The sequence below is a fragment of the Chiloscyllium plagiosum genome, unplaced genomic scaffold (assembly GCF_037043375.1).
Source record: "Chiloscyllium plagiosum isolate Xiang-an unplaced genomic scaffold, Cpla_swu_hap1 HiC_scaffold_11, whole genome shotgun sequence".
In the NCBI taxonomy this organism is placed as follows: domain Eukaryota; kingdom Metazoa; phylum Chordata; class Chondrichthyes; order Orectolobiformes; family Hemiscylliidae; genus Chiloscyllium; species Chiloscyllium plagiosum.
The window spans coordinates 34,599,415-34,626,665 of record NW_028270149.1 but is presented as its reverse complement, the minus strand read 5'-3'; the positions used below and the strand labels follow the sequence as shown (position 1 = coordinate 34,626,665).

General features: G+C 39.7%; 1 protein-coding gene across 8 annotated transcripts in view; it reads left to right on the top strand.

Annotated features, from left to right (window-relative positions):
• tenm1 (teneurin transmembrane protein 1) overlaps positions 1 to 27,251 on the top strand; it is a 2,430,772-nt gene that overhangs the window by 2,280,596 nt on the left and 122,925 nt on the right. For all 8 annotated transcript variants that reach the window (XM_087991975.1, XM_087991977.1, XM_087991976.1 and 5 more), the window contains 4 exons: positions 12,192 to 12,311; positions 16,124 to 16,385; positions 19,446 to 19,713; positions 26,384 to 26,527. In XM_087991975.1, coding sequence (XP_087848101.1) covers positions 12,192 to 12,311; positions 16,124 to 16,385; positions 19,446 to 19,713; positions 26,384 to 26,527 — 794 coding nt within the window. The remainder of the gene's footprint in view (positions 1 to 12,191; positions 12,312 to 16,123; positions 16,386 to 19,445; positions 19,714 to 26,383; positions 26,528 to 27,251) is intronic.

Below are 27,251 nucleotides of genomic sequence, written 5' to 3'. Positions count from 1 at the left end.
AAGAGAAATTAGAATTATCTTTTTAGGTCGAGTAACCCTTCCTCAAGGCACATCTTTGGACTGTGGGAGGAAACCCATGCAGACACGGGGAGAGCATGCAAACTCCACACAGACAATCATCCAAGAGTGGGTATTGAACCCAGGTCTGTGGTGTGGGGAGGCAGCAGTGCTAACCACTGAGTTACGATGCTGCCCTTGTTTTGCACTAAATTAAGACCAATAGTTTGTTGTGACCGTGCAATCTTAAATGCACGGTAACACACGGTAACTTTTGAGATGCAAAAGTTATTTAAAAATATCATAGTTATTCTAATTTCATTTCCATTTTGGGTTCCCTTGCATTCATTCATAGAATTACTGCTGGCTTTTCCACTTTGATAATTGATAGCTTCTAAATGGACCTGATTCTGCATCATCTCAATAACAAAGGAAAGTGTTGGTATTGTGGTAGTGTCACTGGACTAATAATCTATAACTCAAAGTTAGTTTTCTAGGTTCATCGGTTTAAATCCCACTATGGCAAATGGTAAAATTTAAATTAAATTTTGAAAAACCTGGGATAATAATAAGCTGGCCTAACAGTGACCATGTAACCACTGTTGATCGTTATGGCAACGTATCTGGTTCACCAGTATCTTGTAGGGAAGGAAATATGCCATTCTTTTCTGCTCTGGCCTCTATGACATCATAGTTAACTCTTAATTGCCCTCTAGACAAGTAGGGATGGATAATAAATGCTGGCCTAGAAGCAATGCCCACATCCCATTAATGAATGAAAGGATTGACAATAATAATATTGCAATCATATGTACTTTCAAGTATAAACATTGTAAATGGTGCAACTAAACAATTGTGATCCTATTCTTCAATAAAGAACCAGAGCTAATATTTTTTTCCCTTAAGCCAGAGCCTGCAAGTAACATTTCCCATTAGGATTGCCTCGAGTCAATTAATCCATGTAGAATGTTGTCAAATCTGTTTCCTAACCAAGGGCTTCAGAAGGTATAACCTAATCAAGCCTCTACGTGAACTATTTATTAAATTGATATTTTTGTGATTTTTCTTTTTCTCTTCACTACAGTACATGTTCAAGTTTTCAATTGCCACAAGATAAGTTCCGACAAAGAATATCTTTCAGTCCATTTAATCTCACCCTTCCAGAAAAAATCCTATTTTGGTGTATAGAGGATAGTCCTTACCATTACCTCAATTGGAAACACAAAATATCAAAAATAGAGTGAGCTCAGTGTGACCATGGAAACAAGCTCAGTAAAATGTATCACCTTCATGCTATTAGTCTCAAAACCTGGAAACTGACATTACACTCAAAACCTGGATTCCCCAAGGCAGTTAAAATATATAGCCAGTAATGATTGTAGAATGACTAATTTCGAAATCCTCTATTACTTCTCTATTATTTTCAACCCAAATAAGATGAATATTAGTGAAATAATATTTATCACGTATATAGCCTTTTAATCAAAAAAACTTTTCACTGTTCCATCATTTTCAATGACATTTGGTAAAATTGACTCCAGTAGTACATTTATTATGCCCAATGGAAGATAAACAGTACAAGACCAGGTTAACCCTCTGTATTCTGAATTTTCTCCACAAGTTATCATTGAATAAAAGTCTCCTCCAACTAACAGATATTTTTCAAGGTAGTTTCATTTTGTACATTTGAAAGAGGCAGGTAATGTGGAAGTTAAAGTTGCTTTGAGTTACTGATCACCAGAAAATGATCAGATCCCGCATCTTCTGCAATTGTCATCCACTCTCCTGGGCAGACGACAAGATGCCATTCAAGCCTGATGTTTATAAGTACATGTTGGATCCCACCAATAATGTTATGAAAGGTGGGAAATGCACCAACAGCATTTTAACATCTCAGCCTTTTAAGCCTAGCTAGATACCAATTGATGATCTTGGCTATAGAGGGGCTATTCCTCTATTTAGTTCTACTTGCTCCGAATGATTGGCCTGTATTTTACAGCAGTTCAATGCAGGATTGCAGACCTCCTCCCACTGCTGTTGGGATGTTTTCCCGAAGTAAGGTTTGCCCATGCCAAGAATCCTGGCCACTCAGGAAAAGCTGGTAGCTGAGCCAGAGATGGGTAAAATTTAGCCAATTATTTCTTTCTAGAAAATATCTGCTAATTTGACAACATGTTAGTGATAGAATCTTAATATTAGCAACAACACTGCTAACTGATTGCATTTCTTTGAAGTTCAGTAATATTTTAATAGGATCGGATGAACAGTTCCTTTAACTAAATTATTGTTTGAATTTTATCTGTATGCAAGTTGAACTACCTATTTACATTAAATGCCTGTCACCATATTGTTGTGGCATAGTGTATAGTCCTGATGAAGGGCTTTTGCCCGAAATGTTGATTTTCCTGCTCCTCGGATGCTGCCTGACCTGCTGTGCTTTTCCAGCACCACTCTGATCTAAACTCTGGTTTCCAGCATCTGCAGTCCTCACTTTTGCCATAGAGTATAGTAGCCTTCTGTAAAGCAATAATGGTATCCCTGAGTTGGATGCTCTGTCTGAGCTGCTCTCACTTCAGCTTGACATTGCACCATTATCACTGAAGAGCATTCCTTACAGCACCGAGGGGATTTTTCCATTTCATCAATTCCAAGCCTTTTGACCTGATTTTAATTGCTAAACTTACGTTTACAGTGTCAAACTTCAGAAGTTTTATGTTGCAGGCTAGGTTAATTGGAAGGTCAGTCAAAATGATTGTAACACATTTTATTTTGGAACTTAAACACAAATGGGACTATGCAGCAATCATTACTTATACACTGAATTTTGTGCTTATTGAGGCAAAAGATGCTTGACTTCCTGAATGACATTGAGCACGCCAAGATCAACAGTTGATACAGGGTAAAGCTCCATCAGAATATGTCCAAATCTTTGTCTCAGAATATTGCCTTCCACGATAGAAATTCTCTGGAACACTGTCAAATTAACACAGTTTTATGCTGCAGACTTATACTTATTAGGAACTAAATTAAGGCTGTTCACATTTATTTTGCTTAAAACGTTTAAAAGCAGTTGTACAAAGAGACTTCCAAGCCATATGTTTGGATTGATTCAGACAATCATTTCCAAGGTGATAAAATTAATTAATGACTAATCTACAACCTACAATATAATTAATTGTCAATGTCTATTAATCACATAATTATTGAATTGTATAACATTATAATAAATAGTTATTTATAGAGGGATTATTTGTAAAGAAACAACCATCACATTTATTGGTATTTCCTGATGATATTAAATTCGGAGGTATGATTTTGAAATGATAATAGTTCTCAAGTGCAGTACTGTCATGTCAATTGTTTATAAGTGCAAAGAAAACAATGGACCTTTCACAACCTCAGAACATCACAAAGTGCTTCACAACCAAGTAAGTATTTTAAAAGATAACACTTAGTCATGAACAGAAATCCACACCTCAAATTTCACAAGGCCCTACAAACAGCAATGAATTAAATAATCAGGTACATGCTTCACATTTTTGGGGTTGAGGGACAAATGTGGAGACCACGTAGACCAGGAAACTGGGAGAAATAATTGCTATGGGATCAGTCATGACCATTTGAGGGGATAAACAAGGCCTCGTTTTAAAATATCAAAGGAAAAATAGAGCCATAAGAACAGGAATAATATATTTGGCAGCATAAGTTCCAACTTTCAATCAGATCATTGTTTATCTGCAACCTAACTTCATGTGCCTTTACCTTTGCTCCAAATCACTTACAGCTTTCATTAATCAAAAAAAGTCAATCTCAAATTTAAAAATATTGATTGATCCAGGATCAGTAGCTATTTACAGAAGCAGACGCTAGACTTCTATTTCCCCTGTTTATAGAAGTGTTTCTTAATTTAGACTTGCCTTCTGGTTGAAATAGTTTCTCTACATGTCTATGTGGAGTCTGCACATTCTTCCCAGATCTGCATGGGTTTTCCTCAGGTACTCCGGTTTCCTCCAACAGTCCAAAGATTAGGTGGATTGGCCATGCTAAATTTCCCTTAGTGTCCAAGGATGTGCAGGTAAGATGGATAATCCATTTAGTTGTTCATAGATGCTTTTTCTGGCAATAGATTTCATGCATATTAGGGATAGAAACCATTGCTATATCACATTGAGTTCTCTTTATATCAAATCCAACCTGACCACATGTCATTTTAACCCTTTTCAAAGATTTTGACATTTTGTCAAGGGCAGTCCTTGTCTCTTCCCAGTGAAGTCAAGCCTACCCAAATCAAGGATCATATTTACTGTTTTATACTCTCCCTTTCAAATATTACATTGAATTATTTAAAAATTACACAATTATTTAAAAATATTCTTTTGATTACTTTGTGAGACATCGTGACACAAAGGAGACTGATATTTGGAGTCCCATTGCCCCTGAAAAGATAGTGTGAACTTTGAAAGTCTACAGCCTATTTGTTATTGAAAGGAGGTGGTAGCCTAGTGGTATAATCATGTGACTGTTAATCCAAGGATCCATGTAATATTCTTGGAATCTTGGTTCAAATCCTGCCATGGCAGATGGTGGAATTTGAATTCAATAGAAAGTCTAGAATTAAGGGTCTAATGATTTTTGATTTTTAAAAAATCTGGAATTACGAGTGTAATGATGACCATGAATCCAATGCCTATTGTCAGAAAAATCCTCCTGTTTCACTGATGTTGTTTAGGGAAGGAAACTGCCATCCTTACCTGGTCTGACTCCAAACCCACAGAAATGGGGTTGATTCTTAATTGCTTTTTGGGCAATTAGGGATAGACAATAAATGCTGGCCTTGCCAATGACACCCTCACCCCCATGAACGAATAAAAAAAACTCTGTGCTGTTGAGAAGGATGATGGAATTTGATTCAAAAATAGTGAAACAACAACGACACAGTTCCATGTCAGATGGTGTGTGACTTGGAGGGTTCCCAGACATCTACTGCCATCGTCCTTCCAGCTGATTGAGGTTGCAGGTTTGGAGGTTAAGGTTGAGGAGTCTTTGTGAATTACAGCTATGCATTTGTTGCCATTGTATGCTGATGTGGAGTGAGTCGATGTTGGAAGGTGGTGAATGGGACATTAATCCAGCAGACTGTTTCATCTTATACCATGAGACCATAAGATATAGGAACCGAATCAGTCCATTCAGACCATTGAGTCTTCTTTACTATTCAATCTTGGCTGATATGTTTCTCAACCCCATTCTCCTGCTTTTCCCCATAACCTTTGAAGCCCTTCCTAATTAAGATTCTATCTATCTCTCTCTTTCATGCACTGCACAGCCTTCTGTAGCAAGAGTTCCACAGATTCACCACCTTTGGCTGAAGAAATTCTTTCTCATCTCACTTCCCTTGGAGGCTGTGCCCCATGTCCTGGTCTCTTCCTCCAAGTGGAAACATCTTGTCTATGTCAATTCTATCCATGCCTTTCAGTATTCTGTATGTTTCAGTGAGATTCCACCACCACCCCCACACCCCTCTGCCATCTCCACCCCACCATCCTTCTAAACTCCATCAAATTGAGTAAGACGTTCGACAAGGTTCCCCAGGGGAGACTGGTTAACAAGTTTGATCTCATGGAATACAGGGAGATCAAGCCATTTGGATACAGAACTGGCTGGAAGGTAGAAGACAGAGAATGGTGGTGAAGAGTTGTTTTCCAGACGAGAGGCCTGTGACCAGTGGAGTGCCACAAGGATCAGTCCTGGGTCCACTACTTTCTATTATTTATGTAAATGGTTTGGATATGAACATAGGAGGTATAGTTAGTAAGTTTGCAGATGACACCAAAATTGGAGGTGTAGTTACCTCAGATTATAGTTACCTCAGATTACAACAGGATCTTTATCAGATGGGCCATTAGGCTGAGGAGTAGCAGATATAGTTTAATTTAGATAAGTGCGAGGTGCTGCATTTTAGGAAAACAAATCTTAGCAGGACTTATACACTTAATGGTAAGGTCCTAAGGGGTCTTGCTGAACAAAGAGACCTTTGAGTGTATATTCATAGCTCCTTGAAAGTGGAGTCGAAGGTGGATAGGATATTTAAGAAGGCATTTGGTATGCTTTCCTTTATTGGTCAGAGCATTGAGTATGGGAGTTGGGAGGCCATGCTGCAGCTGTACAGGACATTGGTTAGGCCACTTTTGGAATATTGTGAGCAATTCTGGTCTCCTTCCTATTGGAAGGATGTTATGAAACTTGAAAGGGTTCAGAAAAGATTTACAAGAATGTTGCTACAGTTAGAGAATTTAAGCTATAGGGAGAGGCTGAACAGGCTGTTTTCCCTGGAGGATCGAAGGCTGAAGGGTGACCTCATAGGATAAATAGACAAAGTATTTTCTCTGGGGTGGGGGAGTCCTGAACTAGTGGGCGTACATTTAGGGTGAGAGGGGAAAGATGTAAAAGGGACCTAAGGGGCAACGTTTTCATGCAGATGGTGGTGCGTTTGTGCCAGAGGAAGTGGTGGAGGCTGGTCCAAGTGCATTATTTAAAAGGCATCTGGATGGGTATATGAATAGGAAGGGTTTAGAGGGATATGGGCCAAGTGCTGGCAAATGGGACTAGATTAGGTTGGGCTATCTGGTCAGCATGGATGAGTTGGACCGAAGGGTCTGTCTCCATTCTGTACATCTCTATGACTCTATGAATACAGACTCAGAATCCACAACCACTCTTCATAAGATTAGCCTTTCATCCCCAGGTGGATGGTATTGACTTTGTTTTTCTTATTTGATAGACACTCATCCAGGAAAATGAAGATTATTCCATTACACTGCTGATTTGTGTCTTGTAGATAGTGGAAACACTGTGCAGAGTCAGGATTCCCAAACTCTGAGCTGTTCTTATTGCTATGGTGTTTCCATGCATGTTGCAATTAGATAAAATCAAAAACAAAAACAAAAACCAAAAACAAAATTGCAAGAGAACCTTAATGGGTCTGGCAGTGTCTGAGAGAAACAGAATTAACATTTTGAGTTCAGGAAACCCTTCCTCAGACTTAGCTGAATCATCTATCAGTCTAGATGTGCTCAGTTGAGGGTTAATCACTATGCCAGTGAGGGGCTCCTCCATGTTGCATCTACAAAAAGGAGAACAAATGTAATTTGATCAGTTATTGCCTGTCTCCTCTGGATCAACAGCAGAGTAATGGAACAGTATCATCAGTGCTGTCAAACTGCAACTACAAGTAACAATACTTATTCACTCAGTTTGAGTTCTGTCCTCATGTGGTTCTGAACCACATTACAGCTTTGGTCCAACTGGAGATAAAAGAGCTGAATTCCAGGAATTATGTTAATATGTTAATATCATACTTAGCAATGGTGGAGTAAAGAAGTAATCATTAAACTGAAGTTAGTAGGAATCGAGGGAAAATTCTCCACCAGTTGGAATTATACCTCTCATAAAGGAAGATGTTTATGGTTGTTGTAAGCCAATCATTTTAGGCCCATGATATCACAGCAAGTGTTCTTCTGAGTAATATCTTGGCACAACTGTTGTTTCTGCAATGACATTCCCACCATTATAAGGTCAGAAGTGAGGATGTTCACTGATGATTGCACTATGTTCAGTATCATTTCTGAAGCACCTCTTTATGCAATCCTTGCCAAATTCCTGAAAAGGTTTGACAATATTCTGCTGATTGCTAACAATAATATTTGTGCCACACGAGTGTCAGGCAATGACCATCTCCAACAAGAAGGGATCTAACAATCTCCCCTTGACATTCAACACCCATGTTGGATTGACTCGGCCACAAATACATCCTTTCTTTCAGTCAGCCCTCTCTTTATTGGATGAATCTCCTGGATCCAGTGATCACCCCATTCAATTTCATGAAAGGCATCTCCATTGAGCTAGAAATCTCCAAAAAATGAGTCTGTTATGTGGCTGTTGTGCCACTGGCAAAATAGCAAGAGGCACAAAATAGCAAACAGCAAAAAGATTTGCAAATTGGCAGCCACACAGCAAGAGAGAGAATGACCCGAAACCTGCTTCTCATCCCAAGTGTGGGCTAGGTTCCTTCCAATAGAACTGTATCAAAGAGGGACACATCCTGGCACAGGTTCCTGATATTTTCACTTGAACTATAATGCCTTCTTCTTCACAGATTACAAAACCCAATTTCATGAAGCCAAGGAATTTCAGTTCTCAAACTTGTAAGTTAGTTTTGAACGCAGACCCTTCTGACTCAGAGAAAGGTTTTAGTAACATTTGTTCTGGGATGACAAAGCTGATGGAATTTGTGGATTGTGAAAGATGAAAGTGTGCAGACTCTGTTGAATAAATTGGTTATGGGATGAGAACAGATAAGAAACAAAAGTCTTGTCTGTTATTTTCCAAACTCTCTGACCATCGTCTGTGCATTTTGAGTACTTCATTACCAATTGCACACAAATTTTCAATAACATTTGATAAGGAATAAGCGTGATGAACTTGAAACATGGATCAGTATTTGGAGCTATCATGTTGTCGCCAACACGTGTGTTGAATATCACTGGGGCAGGAATGGTTGTTGGATGTGCCGGGGTTTAGATGTTTCAAAAGGAAGAAGGAGGGTGGTAAAAGAAGTGGGGGAGTGACATTGCTAATCAGGGATAGTATCACAGCTGCAGAAAGGGAGGTCATAGAGAGTAGTTTGTTCACAGAGGCAGTATGGGTAGGAGTCAGAAGCAGGAAAGGAGCAGTCACTTTATTGGGAGTTTTGTACAGAACCCCCCCCAGTAGTAACAGATACATGGAGGAGCAGATTGGGAGGCAGATTTTGGAAAGGTACAGAAGTACCAGGGTTTTGTCATGGGTGACTTCAGCTTCCCTAATAGTGATTGGAACCTCCTTAATGTAAATAGTTTGAATCGAGCAGAATTTGTCAGGTGTGTCCAGGAAGGATTCCTGACTCAATATATAGATAGGCCGACTAGACAGGAGGCCATATTGGATTTGATGCTTGGCAACGAAATAGGTCAGGTGTCAGATCTCTTGGTGGGAAAACATTTTGGAAATAGTGATCCCAACTCCCTGGCCTTTACAATAGTCATGGAGAGGGATAAGAGCAGATGGGGTATGGGAAAGTATTAAATTGGGAGAGGAGGAATTACAATGCTATTAGGCAGGAACTGTGGAGCATAAATTGGGAACAGATATTCTCAGGGAAATGGACAAAAGAAAAGTGGAGGTTGTTAGGGGAGCACTTGCTGCAAGAGCTAGATCAGACTGTCCCATTGAGGCAAGGAAGGAATAGTAGGGTTAAGGAGCCTTGGATGACAAGAGATGTGGGACATCTAATAGAATAATCAAGAGGAAGAAGGACGCTTACTTAAGGGTGAGGAAGCAAGGATCAGACAGGGCTCGAGACGGTTACAAGGAAGCCAGGAAGGAATTGAAGAATCGACTTCGGAAAGCTAGAAGGCGGCATGAAAAAGCCTTGGCGGTTCAGATTAAGGAAAATCCCAAGCCTTCTACAATTAGGTGAGGAATAAGAGAATGGCCAGAGTGAGGGTAGGGCTGATCAGGGATCGGGCAAGAAACTTGTGCCTGGAGTTGGAGGAGGTAGTAGAAGTCCTTAATAAATACTTTGCTTCAGTATTCAGTAGTGAGAGGCACCTTGTCATTTGTGAGGACAGGTTGATATGCTTGAACAGGTTGATGCTAAGAAGGAGAATGTGGTGGAAATTTTGAAAAACAGGAGGATAGATAAGTTCCCTGAGCCAGACAGGATATACCCAAGGTTACTATGGGAAGCAACAGAAGAGATTCCTGCACCTTTGGCGATGGTCTTTGTGTCCTCAGTGACCACTGGAGTAGAACCAGATGATTGGAGGGTGGAAAATGTTATTCCCTTGTTTAAGAAAGGTAATAGGAATAACACTGGGCTTTATAGACCAGTTAGTCTTATGTTGGTAGTGGCAAATAATTGGAGAGGATTCTGAAAGACAGAATTGATGATTATTTGGAAAAGCATATTTAATTAGAGATAGTCAGCATGACTTTGTGAGGGGCAGATCTTGCCTCACAAACCTTACTGAATTATTTGAGGATGAGACAAAACAGATTGATAAAGGTAGAGCAGTGGATATGGTGTATATGGATTTTAGCAAGGCATTTGTTAAGGGTCCCCATGTTAGGCTCATTCAGAAAGTGAGCATACATGGGATACAGGGAGATTTGGCTGCCTAGATACAAAATTGGCTGGCCCATAGTAAACAGAGGGTGGTGGTAGATGGAATGTATTCAGCCTGGGGCTCGGTGGCCTACAGTGTTCCGCAGGGATCTGTTCTGCGGCCTCTGCTCTTTGTGATTAGATGAGGGAGTTTAAGGGTTGGTTTAAGTTTGTTGGTGAAGTTGTGGACAGTGTGGGGGGCTGTTGTGTGTTGCAGCAGGACATTGACAAAATGCAGAGCTGGGTAGAGAAGTAATAGATGATATTCAACCTGGAAAAGTGTCAAGTGACTTATTTTGGAAGGTCGAATTTGAATGCAGATTACAGGGTTAAAGGCAAGATTCTTGGCAATGTGGAGGAATAGAGGGATCTTGGAGTCCATGTCCATAGATCCCTCAAAGTTATCACCCAAGTTGATAGGGTTGTCAAGAAGGCATATAGTGTGTTGGCATTCATTAGCAGGGGATTTAAATTTTAACAGCTGTGAGGTTATGCTGCAGATGTTTAAAGCCCTGGTTAAACCACACTTGCAATATTGTGTTCAGCTCTGGTTGCCTCATCATAGGAAGGATGTGGAAGCTTTTGAGGAGGTGCAAATGAGATTTACCAGAATGCTGCCTGGACTGGAGGGCATGTCTTATGAAGAAAGGTTGTGGAAGCTGGGGCTTTTCTCATTGGAGTGAAGAAGGATGAGAAGAGACTTGATAGAGGTCCACAAAATGATGAGAGGCAGAGATGGGGTGGATAGCTAGAGACTTTTTCCCAGGGCAGAAGTGGTTATCACAAGTGGGCATACTTTTAAGGTGATTGGAGAAAGCTTAAGGGGAGACATCAGAGGGTGGTGAGCACAGAATGCACTGCCAGCATTGGTAGTAGAGTCAGGTATACTCAGGATATTTAAAGTTAAAAGTCACACAACACCAGGTTATAGTCAAACAGGTTTATTTGGAAGCACTAGCTTTTGGAGCACTGCTCCTTCATCAGGTGGTTGTTGAGTATAAAATCATAAGACACAGAATTTATAACAAAAGGCTACAATGTCATAGAGTGATATATTGAACAGACCTGGATTGTTAAGGCTTTCGTCTTTTAGAATGAGTTGCAGGTTTCAGTTTATGAAATGTAAATCTCAGAACTTCTTTTAAGTCACCTTCTCAAAATAACTTAAGATTTTTATAACAAAATGTGACATCTCAGCTCAGACAATGCATTAAAGGTATGAGGTCAGAGCCTGCCTGTACCCCAATCTTAAGTTGTATTTCCAAAGTTTAATTTACAAAATATGACATAGATTGACTACCTGCATTGCCTGCCTGCAGATTATGCATTTTTGACCACCCTCTCGGCTGATGCGCACCCTCAAATAGAATTGATCCATTCTTCACGATAAACCTCTTCACTTTGCTGAGAATCACATTTCACACAAAAGTCTTACCTAAGAAATAGCTCTTTGAATATTTGTCTAAATGAATAACTCGAGAAGACTCTTCCAGTTACAAGTGGCAGCATTTTTGAGTCTGCAACAATATAAGAAGTAACAATTCATAATGGATTATTTTTATGTAATTGTACTATCAGTATTTATAAAAGATTTACACACTTTAGTTACAAAAGATCCCTATACAATTTTTACCCTCATTGCTGTTTCTGCTGCTTCAGTTTAGGTTGACTGTTTAAAAGAACATTGTCATACCATTAGCAAGTTGCTCCTGCTAAATTAAAAGCCTGTAATAGAGCAAAATACAACCAATCTAATCTCATTTAACTGGTTGAGATAAATAAGATAAACGTTATGGATTAGACTCAATGAAGTTTGGCATTGAAATGAACCATTTGTTTGTCTTTGTTCAGTTTGTGATCCAGACAGGATTTAGTATAAATAGAGTTGATGTGAAGCTATGTCAGTTTTCTTTGCTGGCTTATTGCATAAATTAATTGCAATTATTGATCATCTTTTTAATCTATTTATCTGCATGTTGTCTGATTCCAGCCGCGTGTGTGTCATTCGAGGACAGGTGGTTGCAGTGGATGAGACCCCGCTAGTTGGTGTGAACATCAGCTTTTTGCACCATGTAGATTATGGATACACAATCAGCCGCCAGGATGGCAGGTGCAGAAGAACGTTTTTCTCTGTTATCTCAGACCCACTTGTCACCAGATGCATCCTGAGTCAAATGTGCTTGATAATTGAACAAATAAGAAGGCAGGATGTTCATCAATGAGACATGAAAAATGAGGCTGAGATAGAAGGCTTATTGATTAATGGGATACATAACTGAATTTTTAACAGTAAATCTGGAACAATGATTGATAATGCAATAAACACCAAAATGCTGCTTACAATTAACAGGTCACAGAGAGCCTTTGGAGATATAGATAGTATTAACTTTTCAAGAGAATGACCCTGTCATCTTCCTGACCTTCTTTGTTTTTAATTTGGATTCCTTGCATACTGTAGTATTTTGTTTTTGCATATGTGGTGCAATCATTGGACTCAAGGCAAATAAAATTATTGATTTCTGTTGGCTTCCTTACCTAAGATCAACATCCTGCAGTATGATATTAATAAAAGGGAAATAGAAAGATGAAAATCTTTAATAAAATATGAGTTAATTATCTGGCTTTAATTTATAATGCCTTTTCACTGTTGGATTTCATATATTTAAAGAATTGAATCTTCAACCCATCTCATTTAGTTAATGGAATTATTGTGTGGTAAATTAGATCCAAATGGGGCAAGAAAAAATGGTGTTATAACTAATAGTCTAAAACTAATGACTCAAAATTTGATCAGGAGCCAACTTCAAACATCTGTTATCTAAATTGGAGAATATGACACCTAATAATACATTGAGTTCTCATATAGGTTCTGACAATTTAACTCTTGTGATTTTGAATAATGAATAAAATATTTTTTATTGTGTTCATGTTCAATTGAAGTGTGCCACTAAAAGTTTAATGTGATATTATAAGATGACAACAGTCAAAATCTTTTCCTGTTTCAGCGTTCATGAGTTGTAATGATGTTTTAGGTTTCACACTGGCAATAGAATGATTGAATCTTTAATTTACATGTAAATTGGTAGGAGGGCCATAAACTTCTGAAGAAGGATCAGCTGACTGTTTAATGATCTTTGTAATCCTGTCACCTTAATGTTCCCAATCTCAATTGAGTGAAGGAGGTACCTCCTTATAAAGTTGGAGTTAAATCCGTTCTCGCTACCACTAAGACACCTGTGTGAATGTGGAAAATTGTTGAACTGTCCATAAATAAAAACAGGCCAAAACCAATCTGCCAGTTGCTCACCTATCAGGTTACTGTCAATCATCAGCAAAGTAATTGAAGGTTTTATGAAAAGTGTTGTCAAACAAAAAACTTATACAGTAATAACCTGCTCACCAATGCTTAGTTTGGGTTCTGCCAGGACCATTCAGCTTCTGACTCTATTACAATAAATGCAATAGGTGGGGTAAGGGTGATTGCTCCTGACATCAAGAAGCCCTTATGAAATGAACATGATGAGAATTGTGGACTGGAAATGAAAACATTAAAATCCATTAGTCATCACAAGTGTATGAAATGTAATCAAATTAATCACCAGGATGGTTATTTTGCCTGACTGTGATCATAATTGAAAATAAAAAGAAACTCACACCAGGTTTTATCAATGAACAAGAAAACTCAAAACTTACTTCTTATGACAAACTTACCTGTTCTTGTCATATGTTAGAAGATTATTAATTGGTATTGTAAAAGACTATACACCCTTTAAATCCAAGCACACATTTGCACATAGGATAGACAGATGGACAAGACAAACAGTTCTCTTTGGAATATTTTAGGTGGAAAATTTAAGTCAAAAAGACACAAAGTCTGCGGACCAAAGACCAAACTGAAAGGATGGATTGAGGTGGTTTTTATCACAGTTTGTTTCTGTGCTTGACAATGATATCATGTTGTTACTGGCTGTGATCATCCTCAATTTGGTAGCTGGTCAGTTCAATTTATTATCAACTTAGATCTTGATTTGAATTAGAAGCTTTCTTTCTTTTCTGTGAAGTTTTGAGGCTTTTTATTTTCTCAACTAAAAAGAGAGAGGGACTTTGCTCGCCATAGCTTCAACTGCTTTCTCACCTTTCAGTGAAGTGTCAAACTACTACTTTAAACCAATTCAAACCCCATTGCTAGGCAGTTACTGTTTTGTTTCCAAAAGACATCTTGTGCCAGTACAAAAATACCAAAACCTAGCTTCCAACAAAAAAAGTTTCACTTTTCCTTTTGAGTTGTAAATGAAAACAACGAATAATTCATTATTATCCAGTGTGTATTTCCAAATAAAATGTGTATAATCCTTATACTCACAAAATTGAAGTCAGTGGGAAATTTCTCCATTAGTTAGATGTATTTGTAACACAAAGCAAATTGGTAGTGGTTGCCGGATGTCAGTCATCTCAGACCGAGACAAACATTGCAGGGGTCCCTCACGCTCGCATCTTAGGCACATCCAACTTCAGCTGTTTCATCGATAACTTCCCTCCATCATAAGGTCAAAGATTAGATATTCACTGATGACTGCACATTATTCAATACCATTTGACTGCTCAGCTACTGATTAATTTGCATCATTTACAGCATTCAGGTATGAACTGATAAGATGCAAGTAACATTATGTCACACAATGACCATCTCATTCACGAGGCAATCTAACCATCTCTCCTAGATACTCAATGGTATTTATCATGGCTTAATCCCTCATTGTAAACATCCTAGGATTTAACATTAACTAGATACTGAACTGAATAAGGCACATAAATGCTGAAGTAATAGCAGCAAGTCAGATGCTGGGAATTCTGAGGTGAATAATTCATGTCCTGAATTCCTGAAGCCTATTCACAATCAACAAGGTGTGACAAAATATTCTATACTTGCCTGGAGGAATCTAGCTCCAACAACACTCAAAAAACTTAATAGCATCCTGGACAAAGCAGTGAACTCGCTTGGCAACCTTTTCACGATTTTAAACATTCACTCCTTCCACTACTGACACACAGTCAAACCAGTGCATTCAATTTTCAAGGGATGCATTGTAATAATTCAGGTTTCTTTCGAGGCACCTTCTAAATGTGAGACCTCTACCGCCTACATGGACACACAGATACATGTGAACACCACCATCTGCAATTTCCCCTCCAAGTAACACACTGTCCTTAGAACTTTATCACCATTCATGCTTTGTCTTTTCTTAATTGCTCTGTGTTTGCACTCACAATAGATAGACTGTAGTGGCTCACAAAGGTGACTGACCACTACCTCCTCAAGGGCAGTTATGAATGGGCAGCAAACACTGGTCTTGCAGGCAGCGGATAGTCTCGCAAAGAATATGAAACATCATACAATTCTGCATAGAATTAGTCAGAAAATATTGTGTTGTTTACAATGTATTGCATGAATCTGTTCAATTGAATTATTTCTATTGTGTGAAAAATCCCGTCAATGTAAATTCTAAAGACCTGTTTTTGTACTGCTAAAGTTATTTGTTTATTAAAAAATTGCAAAATTCCTCATAGTGAAGCAAAGGATCACTCAGAATAGAAAAATATCTTCATTAAACAAATGCTAAAATGCAAAGTAAAAAAGGATAGTGGAATAAATTTTCCATATAGTTTATAATATTCATATAGAACTAACTACAAAAAAAAATGAAACTGATGTGAAATGATATTCCACAAAGAGTAAATGGTACAATCAAAGACAAACTTCCTCTGTGTTTAAAGCTAGTTTCAACTTCAATAGTCAATTCTCGTGAAATATATGACAACTGCATTACTTAGATCATATTCATATCAAAGTCTGACGCAATTTTACATTTGATTTCTTCTTAAGCCTTACTTATTTTGAATTATTTTTCTTTTTGTTGCCAGCTTTGATCTTGTAGCGGTTGGAGGAATCTCTGTCACGCTTGCCTTTGAGCGTGCTCCTTTCATCACTGAAAATCGTACACTCTGGTTACCGTGGAACAGATTTGTTGTTGTAGATAAAGTCATCATGAAGAGAGTAGAATCTAAGCCACCTGTCTGTGACCTCAGTAGCTTTGCTACTCTTAATCCAATTGTTCTTCCTTCACCCCTGACTACCTTTACAGGATCTTGTCCAGGCAGAGGACCAGCCATCCCAGAATTACAAGTAGGAGCAGCTATTTTCAGAATCTTAATGTGTTAGATTAATAACATGCTGTTGAATATTTTTGTTTATGGGGACAGTGTGTCATGTTTCAACATTACAATTTTTATTGGGTTGGAGTGGTCAAGTTTGAAAAATGAGGAAAATTATCAAAGAATATATCAGTAAAATATGGGTGCTGGAGCTCAGTCTACCCATGGCTGCACAGCCTCCAAACACTTCCTGATAGCAAATGCAAGTAATATTTTTAATTTGCATATTAATGTAGAATTTTGAGCCATGCAAAATAAGAAATCATTGCTTTCATACGAAAGCAAGATAGTTCTTTACCTTCATCATATAATTTGAATTCATGTCAACAGATAATACTGCATTGAGTGGCAGAGTGACCCTATTTGAAAGATGCACCAAATTCAGGAACGATCGAGCTAGGCTATCTTGGCAAGCAAATAATGATCCAACTCAAAAATGGGCTAGTCAGCTATTTCAGGGCAAAATGTTTATACTCTGGGACCTCAGAGAGTAATCTGTACTGTCTTGACTCCAATCCCAGCAAAGAGGTATATGGTTCCCTGATGGATGAGTCAATTTCCAGTCACCCACTTTGCTGATTATGAGCGACATACCAACCTGTAGCAACTGAAAAACAGCACATCCTTTGAAGAATGGAAGATGCACCACCTCTTTCAATAATCTTCTTGGCTCCCATCAATTTAATAAACCACAACAGAAGTTAGAGTGGTGTAAGAAAATATCTGTTATAAATTGCAGATTTTATACAATGAATACTACTGCTGTACATTTAGAAGGTTTGTTTCTTGCCCTCCCTCCCACTTTGTCTGGGTGCAGGCCCAACATCTATTGCTGGAATGGATTTGACTTGCAAATTGGTTCACTCTTGTGATTTTTGAAGACTTTGACAGGCATACTCTAAACCAAGAGGTCCTCAACCAGTTGAGAGACTCTTGCACAGATGTAGGCTCACCCTACGAGGCCTCAGATGCTGGAGGCTATGAGGGGTGGTATAGAGGCAGGGCACCTCTGGAGCATTCTGAGAAGAAGCTGAGAGGAACCATCCTTAAGAAGAAGGGACACAAGAAGTAAAGTTGAGGTGCTTCATCCACCTCTTGCCTGGCCATGGATCCTGAGCAGCTGCAGCTAGAGCACAAGTCTGAGCACAGATTCAGCAACCTCTTCCACTCTTGAAAGAATGTGCTGCTTTTCAATTGTTACAGTTTGGTACCTCTCTCAATCAGCAAAATGGGTGCCTGGAAATTGACTCATCTATCAGGAAACTATGAACATTTTCATTGATATTGGAGTCAAGGCACCTAGGTCTTCAAGGTGGCTGCTACCCTGTTCATGGAGGCAGCAAAGGACCCGGTGACACCGCAGTAGTTCTCTCCAGTCCAGTGAGGGCAGCTGGTACACCTGCTAGTGTCCCTCTGCCTTCCTCTGCAGGTTTAGCTTGTCACTTATGGTCAAGTACAGAGGCACATCTTCTGCACAGGGCTGAGGAGGTACCAAATCTCCCCATAAGTATCAGAGACCATGGGTATTTCTTCCTTCATTAGCTCTGAACATGTACCAGTGATGTGCTCACTCTCTTGTGTTCCCAAGCTGAGTCTAGCTTGTTATCAATGGATGTGACTGTCTCTGTGCTGTGGGGGTAATCACCTTGCCAGAGCAGATTGCTATGTAGCTCACTGGGTTCCTGGACCATTCCTGTTTCCCTGTCAACCCTGAAACAATCCCAATCAGCACAACATTGTGCTCCTTAAAGTATCTTTGAGGATCTTTATGTCTGACACTCCTCTGCCAGTCTTGGTACTCTCCATATGGTAATGGACCAGTTTTCTCTGCAATGCATTAAAGAGAATGATTGAGTTTGATGGCAATGGATGCAGGAAGACTTCTTAAGTGTGTATAACATTGCCATGCGGTGTGCTATCTCCAGTAAGTGAGTAAGAAATGTAATGCCCAGGAAGGATTAGCAGTTTGACAGCAAGAGGAGGGTCTGAGCCTTTGAGTGCACATCATGGAGGCTTGCAGGCTTTGACCCTTTGTGAGTTGCCTTTGCATGACAGAGTTAGATGCCCATGTGAGCATGAGCTAACAGAGAGAAGATAATGCCACGTGCTCTTGCAGAGTGCAGAATTTGATTTCTTGTGCCATGATAGCTATGTACATTTGTAGGGTTTTTGGCATTGACTCACACTGCTATTTCAGCCCAGTCATACAGGTTTGATGGAATGGCCTCCTGCTGCCATTGCTCTGGAAGTGGACTTCCCTTCTATCCCTGACTCGATACAATAATATTTGCAATGAAAGATCATTGAGATGAGGGGTGAACTTCTGCTATTTAGGCGACCTTTCTTCAGTGTTGAGGGCGGCCAGCACATACTGAGAGACTTGCAGTAAATGAAATGATGTCCAGCTGGCCTTTCAACATAGCATCAGAATCTAAGATCCTGGAATGGCTTGCTAAGGGCAAGAACTTCCTGCTCCCTTTTCACATGTGGTTCTCCAAATCAGTCACCCAACATCCCACTTGCTTAGAAATAAAGTGAGAAGCAAGTAATCATGCAAGATAGCTAAACATGTGCAATGGTGGATGTGGTGCCATCTATGTTGCCTGCCACCATATTTTAAATCCAAAATGGAAAACATTAGCCCCAGTGTCTTCCAGGATAAAATCTGCCTTTTCAGCTACATTCATGTACTTTGATGTCAACTATATGAGTACTTTGTTGTTTTTAGTCAGCACACCAAACGTTTTTCTGGCTGGGTGAAATGATCAGTTAGTGCTAAATTAAAGAGAAGACACGTCCATTTCAAAACTGGACTGGACTAAATTCACAAGGGACATTCACAGCCAGCAAACAGGAGATGTTCATCCCATCGGTCTTGAATGAATTTGCACCCAAATTCTTGAATCCTTATCTCAGAAAATAAGTATCCTCGAATCAAATTACTGCACTGTGTTCCATTGTTGTTATAGAATCTCCACCGTTGCATGGTGTAAAACTATGCAAACTCAAAGAAATTAATGTTCTTTGGCAGGTTGTACAGGAAGAGATTGCCATCCCAGCCAGCTTTGTGAAGCTCAGTTACCTCAGCAGCCGTGCTCCTGGGTATAAATCATTATTGAGGATTATCATGACTCATGCCTTTATTCCAAACGGATTAATCAAGGTTCATCTCATGATTGCTATTGAGGGACGGCTCTTTCAGAAATGGTTTCCAGCCACACCTGACCTAGCCTACACTTACACATGGAACAAAACAGATGTTTATGGCCAGAGGGTTTCTGGTCTCACTGAAGCAGAAGGTATGCTACGTAATGTAATCCTGCTCAATGCATTGCTGTGAAGTGTGAATGAACAAAACCAATATCATTATTCAAATCATTTCTGTGACAAAATATTCACTCGAAGTCTTGAGAAACTGCTGTTTTAAGTGTGTGTGTGTGTGTGTGTGTGTACACGTGTGTGTGTACACACAAAGTCAAATGGATTAGTTAGTGTTGATGACAAATTAATTTACTGAATATTTAAATTGGGGTGAGAGCATTAGTTCCTACTTCAGAGTTGTTTTTGTGACACGTTTCTGGGCAGCCACTGCTTTTAAAATTCTCAGATACAGAAATAGAAGGGACATTTTTTTACCATTCTTTCTCTCTTTAATAAAGCTATGATGTCACATTTGGCACTTGGTTTGATACCCTATTTTCCAATGTTTCTCAATACAAGTCACTAAGAAACCAGAGCTGCCAACAAGTAACCTCTTACCTCCAAAGTATATATAACAACAAATAACCAAGACACAACATCCGAACTAGAAAACCATTGCTCAAAAGTTTAATGTCTTTCAAGAGAGAACTATTAATCAAGATTAATGCAACTCATGGAAAGCCCTAGTTTGGACTTCTTCACTCGATTAATGAGGTGATCATATTTGGGAGAATAGTTAAAATATTGCAATTGACTTCAACCTGTCAAGGCTTAACTAATAGCAGAAAATACTCAGGCCCTGATTTTTATTTTGGGAATGGGTGCACAGTGGCAGGAGAAATCCTGACTCTGCAAACACAACCTTTGGAAATTGCTGCTGACTGGATCAGGGGTTGGGGTGGGGATGTATGGTCTGGCTTAGAATTTTGGTCAAGCAATCAGGGAAGACCTGACTGGACTGCCAGTTCCTGATGAAGGATGGGCAGAGAACATGCTCTGGGGGTCCAGGACTGGACAAAAATTGAAATAAAGGAATAACACATTTCTCCAGCCATCACCCTGACAGCTTCCTCACCCCCACACAGTCCTCATGCCTCACCAATGCCAACCTTATATTTCTCTAGCCTTTCTCATGGCCAATCATTGTCCCTATGATAATTTAGTCCCTACTTCCATCAACCCTCTTACCCCTTCAGCTACCATGCCACTTGCCTAGTTTTCACAAGATCCATGAACATGGGAGAAAAAATAGTTACATTACTAAAAGTTTTTTTAATTGCAGACTACACTGTATTTAAAAAAAAATTCTCATTCGTAGAAATTACTGGAGAAACTCAGCAGTCTGGCACCATCTGTGAGGAGGAAATTGAGTTAATGTTTTGGATCCTTCTACAGAACAAGCCCTTCTTCAAAATCCATGATTGTTTGTTTTACTGTCATTCATAAATAAACATGTTGGCACTCTTTGGCAAGTTGAACTGCTCAGAGCTCACACATCTTTTCTGCACAATCATCTCCATAGTTAATGATCCCAAAGGGAAACTGACCACCCTTCCCTACCCCATTAACTCCCTCAATGATCCCTGACTCCCACCACCAAGACATCCTGGTACCATTTCCAAAAGGGCACCCCTGCTCTCCAAAGGGGTATCCTCGCTAACTAAACGAAACATGACAAACAGATCTACGCTTGTGTGGTCTAACCTCCACACTCCAGATTACAGACACTACTAACTTGAAGGACAGATTTCAGTGGATCTGATAATTTAAACACCAGCTACCTCTGCAACACATGCTTTGGTAAACTATGGACAATCCCACTTCCACCAAAATGAGATGGTGCTTTCTTTTGATGGGAGAGGATTGAGGGTTATACAAGGGTTCCCAATGTCTTCTGCCATTTTCACACTGTTTTCCTTTGCTGTGAAATCTATGTCCGTTATTTCGTGATCCCACTGGGAGTATGTGTTTCTTACAATTGGCAAAAATGATATGAGTTCACCTGTCACTCACTCCATCATCATCAGTTGATTTTCATTTCATTGCCTCACTGGACAAGGTATTGAAGAACAACCAATGCTTGTGGAGCAGCATCCTAAGAAGAATCAATGCCCTGAGAAAAAGAAATTCTTCAATACATTGCTGTGAATTGTGATTAAACAAAACCGTGCTTATTATTTCAAATCACTTCTGTGACAAAATATTCACTGGAAGTCTTTGGAAACTGGTGTTTTAAGTGTGTGTTTGCATGTGTGTATGCTTTTGTACAGCGTTTTGTAGAGGAATAAGACAGAGTGTAATTTTCTGGGTCTGTAGATTGTGAAGGAGCAAAAATGGCCTTTAATAGAGTGATATGTGCTTCTTGTCAGATGTGGGAGTTTAAAGAGAGTTTAAGGGTTACTGCGGATTATATCTGCAATAAATGCTGTTGGTTGCGAATCTTGTCACATCGAATGGATTGGTTGGAGAGACAGTTAGAAGCAATGAGGAATTCGCAACAACAACAATATGTGATGGATGGCAGTTATAGGAAGGGGGAAAGTATCAGATACAGTCACATAGATGGGTTAACTCCAGGAAAGGTAAGAGAGGTAGGCAGCTAGTTCAGATGTGTTCTGTGGCTATCCCCATTTCAAACAAGTATGTTGTTTTGGAAAATGTAGGAGGTGATGGGGAAGGTAGCACGAACAGCCAAATTTCTGGCATTGAGACTGGCTCTAATGCAATGAGGAGTATCTCAGGTCCCAAGAGACCAATTGTGTTATGGGGGCTGTCTTGTCCAAAGTATAGACAGATGTTTCTGTGGCCAGCAGTGAAAAATCAGAATGGTGTGTTGTATCGCTGGTACCAGGATCAAGGATGTCTGAGAACATTCTGTACCCTCTGAATGGGGAGAGGGGCCAGCAAGAGGTCATTGTCCACATTGGAATCAACGACATAGGAAGGGAAAAGGTTGAGATTTTATAGGGACATTACAGAGAGTTAGGCAGGAATTTAAAAAGGAGATCCTCGAGAGTAATAATATCTGGATTACTCCCCGTGCTACGAGCAAGTGAGGGCAAGAATAGGAGGATAGAGAAGATGAATGTATGGCTGAAGAGCTGGTGTATGGGAGATGGATTCACATGTTTGAATTATTGGAATCTCTTTTGGGGTAGGAGTAACCTGCACAAGGAGGACAGATTGCACCTAAATTGGAAGGGGCCTAATATACTGGCAGGGAAATGTGGCAGAGCTGCTCGGAAGGATTTAAACTAGTAAAGTGGGGGATGGGACCCAGGGAGATAGTGAGGAAAGAGATCAGTCTGAGACTGGTACAATTGAGAACAGAAGCAAGTCAAACAGTCAGGACAGGCAGGGACAAGGTAGGACAAATAAATTAAACTCCATTTATTTCAATGCAAGGGGCCTAACAGGGAAGTCAGATGAACTCAGGGTATGGTTAGGAACATGGGACTGGGATATCATAGCAATTACAGAAACATGGCTCAGGGATGGGCAGGACTGGCAGCTTAATGTTCCAGGATACAAATGCTACAGGAAGGATAGAAAGGGAGGCAAGAGAGGAGGGGGAGTAGTGTTTTTGATAAGGGATAGCATTACAGCTGTGCTGAGGGAGGATATTCCCGGAAATACATCCAAGGAAGTTATTTGGGTGGAACTGAGAAATAAGAAAGTGATGATCTCATTATTGGGATTGTATTATAGACCCCTTAATAGTCAGAGGGAAATTGAGAAACTTGTAAGGAGATCTCCGCTTTCTGTAAGAATAATAGGGTAGTTATGGTAGGGGATTTTAACTTTCCAAACAGGGACTGGGACTGCTACAGTGTTAAGGGTTTAGATGGAGAGGAATTTGTTAAGTGCGTACAAGAAAATTTTTTGATTCAGTATGTCGATGTACCTACTAGAGAAGGTGCAAAACCTGACCTACTCTTGGGAAATAAGGCAGGGTAGGTGACGGAGGTGTCAGTGGGGAAGCACTTTGGGGCCAGCGACCATAATTCCATTAGATTTTAAATAGTGATGGAAAAGGATAGACCAGATCGAAAAGTTGAAGTTCTAAATTGGAGAAAGGCCAATTTTGATTGTATTAGGCAAGAACTTTCGAAAGCTGATTGGGGCAGATGTTCGCAGGTAAAGGGATGGCTGGAAAATGAGAAGCCTTCAGAAATGAGATAAAGAGAATCCAAAAAAGGTATATTCCTGTTCGGGTGAAAGGAAAGGCTGGTAGGTATAGGGAATGCTGGATGACCAAGGAAATTGAGGGTTTGGTTCAGAAAAAGAAGGAAGCATATGTAAAGCACAGACAGGATAGATCAAGTGAATCCTTAGAAGAGTATAAAGGAAGCAGGAGTATATTTAAGACGGAAATCAGGAGGGCAAAAAGGAGACATGAGATAGCTTTGGCAAATAGAATTAAGAAGAATCCAAAGGGTTTTTACAAATATATTAAGGACAAAAGGGTAACTAGGGAGAGAATAGGGCCCCTCAAAGAGCAGCAAGGCGGCCTTTGTGTGGAGCCGCAAAAAATGGGGGAAATACTAAACAAGTATTTTGTATCAGTATTCACTGTGGAAAAGGATATGGAAGATATAGAATGTAGGGAAATAGATGGTGACATCATGCAAAATGTCCATATTACAGAGGAGGAAGTGCTGGATGTCTTGAAATGCATAAAGGTGGATAAATCCCCAGGACATGATCAAGTGTACCCTAGAACTCTATGGGAAGCTAGAGAAGTAATTGCTGGGCCTCTTGCTGAGATATTTGTATTATCGATAGTCACAGGTGAGGTGCCGGAAGACTGGAGGTTGGCAAATGTGATGCCACTGTTTAAGAAGGGTGCAAGACAAGCCAGGGAACTATAGACTGGTGAGCCTGACGTTGGTGGTGGGCAAATTGTTGGAGGGAATCCTGGGGGACAGGATATACATGTATTTGGAAAGGCAAGGACTGATTAGGGATAGTCAATATGGTTTTGTGCATGGGAAATCATGTCTCACAAACTTGATTGAGTTTTTTGAAGAAGTAACAGAGAGGATTGATGAGGACAGAGTGGTAGATGTGATCTATATGAACATCAGTAAGGTGTTCGACAAGGTTCGCCATGGGAGACTGGTTAGCAAGGTTAGATCTCATGGAATACAGAGAGAACTAGCCATTTGGATACAGAACTGGCTCAAAGGTAGAAGACAGAGGGTGGTGGTGGAGGGTTGTTTTTCAAACTGGAAGCCTGTGACCAGTGGATGCCACAAGGATCGGTGCTGGGTCCACTGCTTTCTGTCATTTACGTAAATGATTTGGATGCAAGTATAAGAGGTACAGTTAGTAAGTTTGCAGATGACACCAAAATTGGAGGTGTAATGGACAATGAAGAAGGTTACCTCAGATTACAAGAGGATCTTGACCAGATGAGCCATTGGGCCGAGAAGTAGCAGATGGAGTTTAATTCAGATAAATGCGAGATGCTGCATTTTGGGAAAGCAAATCTTAGCAGGACTTATACACTTTATGGTAAGGTCCTAGGGAGTGTTGCTGAACAAAGAGACCTTGGAGTGCAGGTTCATAGCTCCTTGAAAGTGGAGTCACAGGTCGATAGGATAAGCGTTTGGTATGCTTTCTTTTATTGGTCAGAGTATTGAGTACAGAAATTGGGAGGTCATGTTGTGGTTGTACAGGACATTGGTTAGGCCACTGTTAGAATATTGTGTGCAATTCTGGTCTCCTTCCTAATGGAAAGATGTTGTGAAACTTGAAATGGTTCAGAAAAAATTTACAAGGATGTTGCCAGGGTTGGAGGATTTGAGCTATAGGGAGAGGATGAACAGGCTGGGGCTGTTTTTCCTGGAGCGTCGGAGGTTGAGGGGTGATCTTATAGAGGTTTACAATACCATGAGGGGCATGGATAGGATAAATAGACAAAGTATTTTCCCTGGGGTCAGTGACTCCAGAACTAGAGGGCATAGGTTTAGGGTGAGAGGGGAAAGATATAAAAGAGTCCTACAGGGCAACTTTTTCACACAGTGGGTGGTGCGTGTATGGAATGAGCTGCCAGAGGAAGTAGTGGAGGCTGGTACAATTGTAACATTTAAAAGGCATTTGGATGGGTATATGAATAGGAAGGCTGTGAAAGGATATGGGCCAGGTGCTGGTAGGTGGGACTAGATTGGATTGGAATATCTGGTCGGCATGCAGGAGTTGGACCGAAGGGTCTGTTTCCATGCTGTACATCTCTGACTCTATGACTCTATGAAGTGTGATCAGTTCGTGTTGATGACAAAATATTCACAAATATTCAAATTGGGATGAGGTTATTAATTCCTATTTCAGAGTTGCCCTTTTGGACATTTCTTAAAATAAACGTGTATTATCAAATCTCTTCAGACACTTCAAGTGCTCAAGGCTATGGTTTTTGGGTTATCTGATGTATCTGATCTCCCAGGGTATCTTTTTTTTATTTTATAAAATCTTTTGGCATTCTGATTTTTTTGAAGTCACATTTTTGATACTTTTATCCACCAATCATCCCAAAAAATACATGATGTCATCACTTACAGTATTAAACACATCAAATGATATGCAAACAAACCTGTCCTCCTTGTATTTGTTTAATAAAGTATGTGCATGTGCAGGAGTATGAATGAATGATCCTCACCTTAAAAACAAATGGATTTTCCAAACTAGAATTAATTTGTTAATGCCAGTCCTTGAATCTATGATCTCAGCAGGAAATGGTTTCAATGTTCTTTTGTAATTGTTTCTCAGTTTCAGTGGGATATGAATATGAAACCTGTCCAGATTTGCTACTGTGGGAGAAAAGGACAGCAATTCTACAGGGATTTGAAAAGGATGCCTCCAATTTAGGCGGCTGGTCTTTGGACAACCATCATGTTTTGAACATACAAAGTGGTAAGGATCTCCAATGTAACACAAGTGCTTGCTTCACTTTATTTCATCAGAATCTTCTTTGCCAATTTCTCAGCATTATTAAAAACAGTAGTATATTTTAATTCACCCCGAAGACCTGGGTTCAAATACAACCTATATCAATGAAATGATGGTGTCCGCCCAAACTTTAATAGTGTGCTTCAGCAGCCTCAAACCAATTCCTAATAGTTAAGGATCAAATTCACAAAGCTAACTCTTTATTTGACAGAAGCTATCAGTTGCACTCAGACAAACCACAGGAGTTCTGATGGAGAAAATGAATTTAAGGGAGTTCTTCTGGGTTGGTGCTGATTTCTGTTGTTTGTGGAATGAGTTTTACTCTGCATTTAGAATTTTTGCACCTACCTTGTCATGATTAGTGTTCACATTGAGGTCAAAAGATTCTGCTCCACAGTAAACACTTAGTGTTCACTGCTTAATAAAAGAGGGCCTAATCTTCTAATATGTCGAGCATCAGTTTGCACTCTTTACAAGCTGGAAGTGTAATCCAAATGTTGATTTACACAATAAAAGGTTTCAGAAATTATTATATAAAACAGATATTGGGCATTTGGTTATGTAAATAAAGGATTTAATAATATCCTGTTGGAGGTCCACTGTTCAAAGTTAGTTTGCCCTCAAGAGAGATAACCCACAGAGCATCATGGGCTATAAAGGACTTTGAATCGAGAGTGCAGTGCTGGAA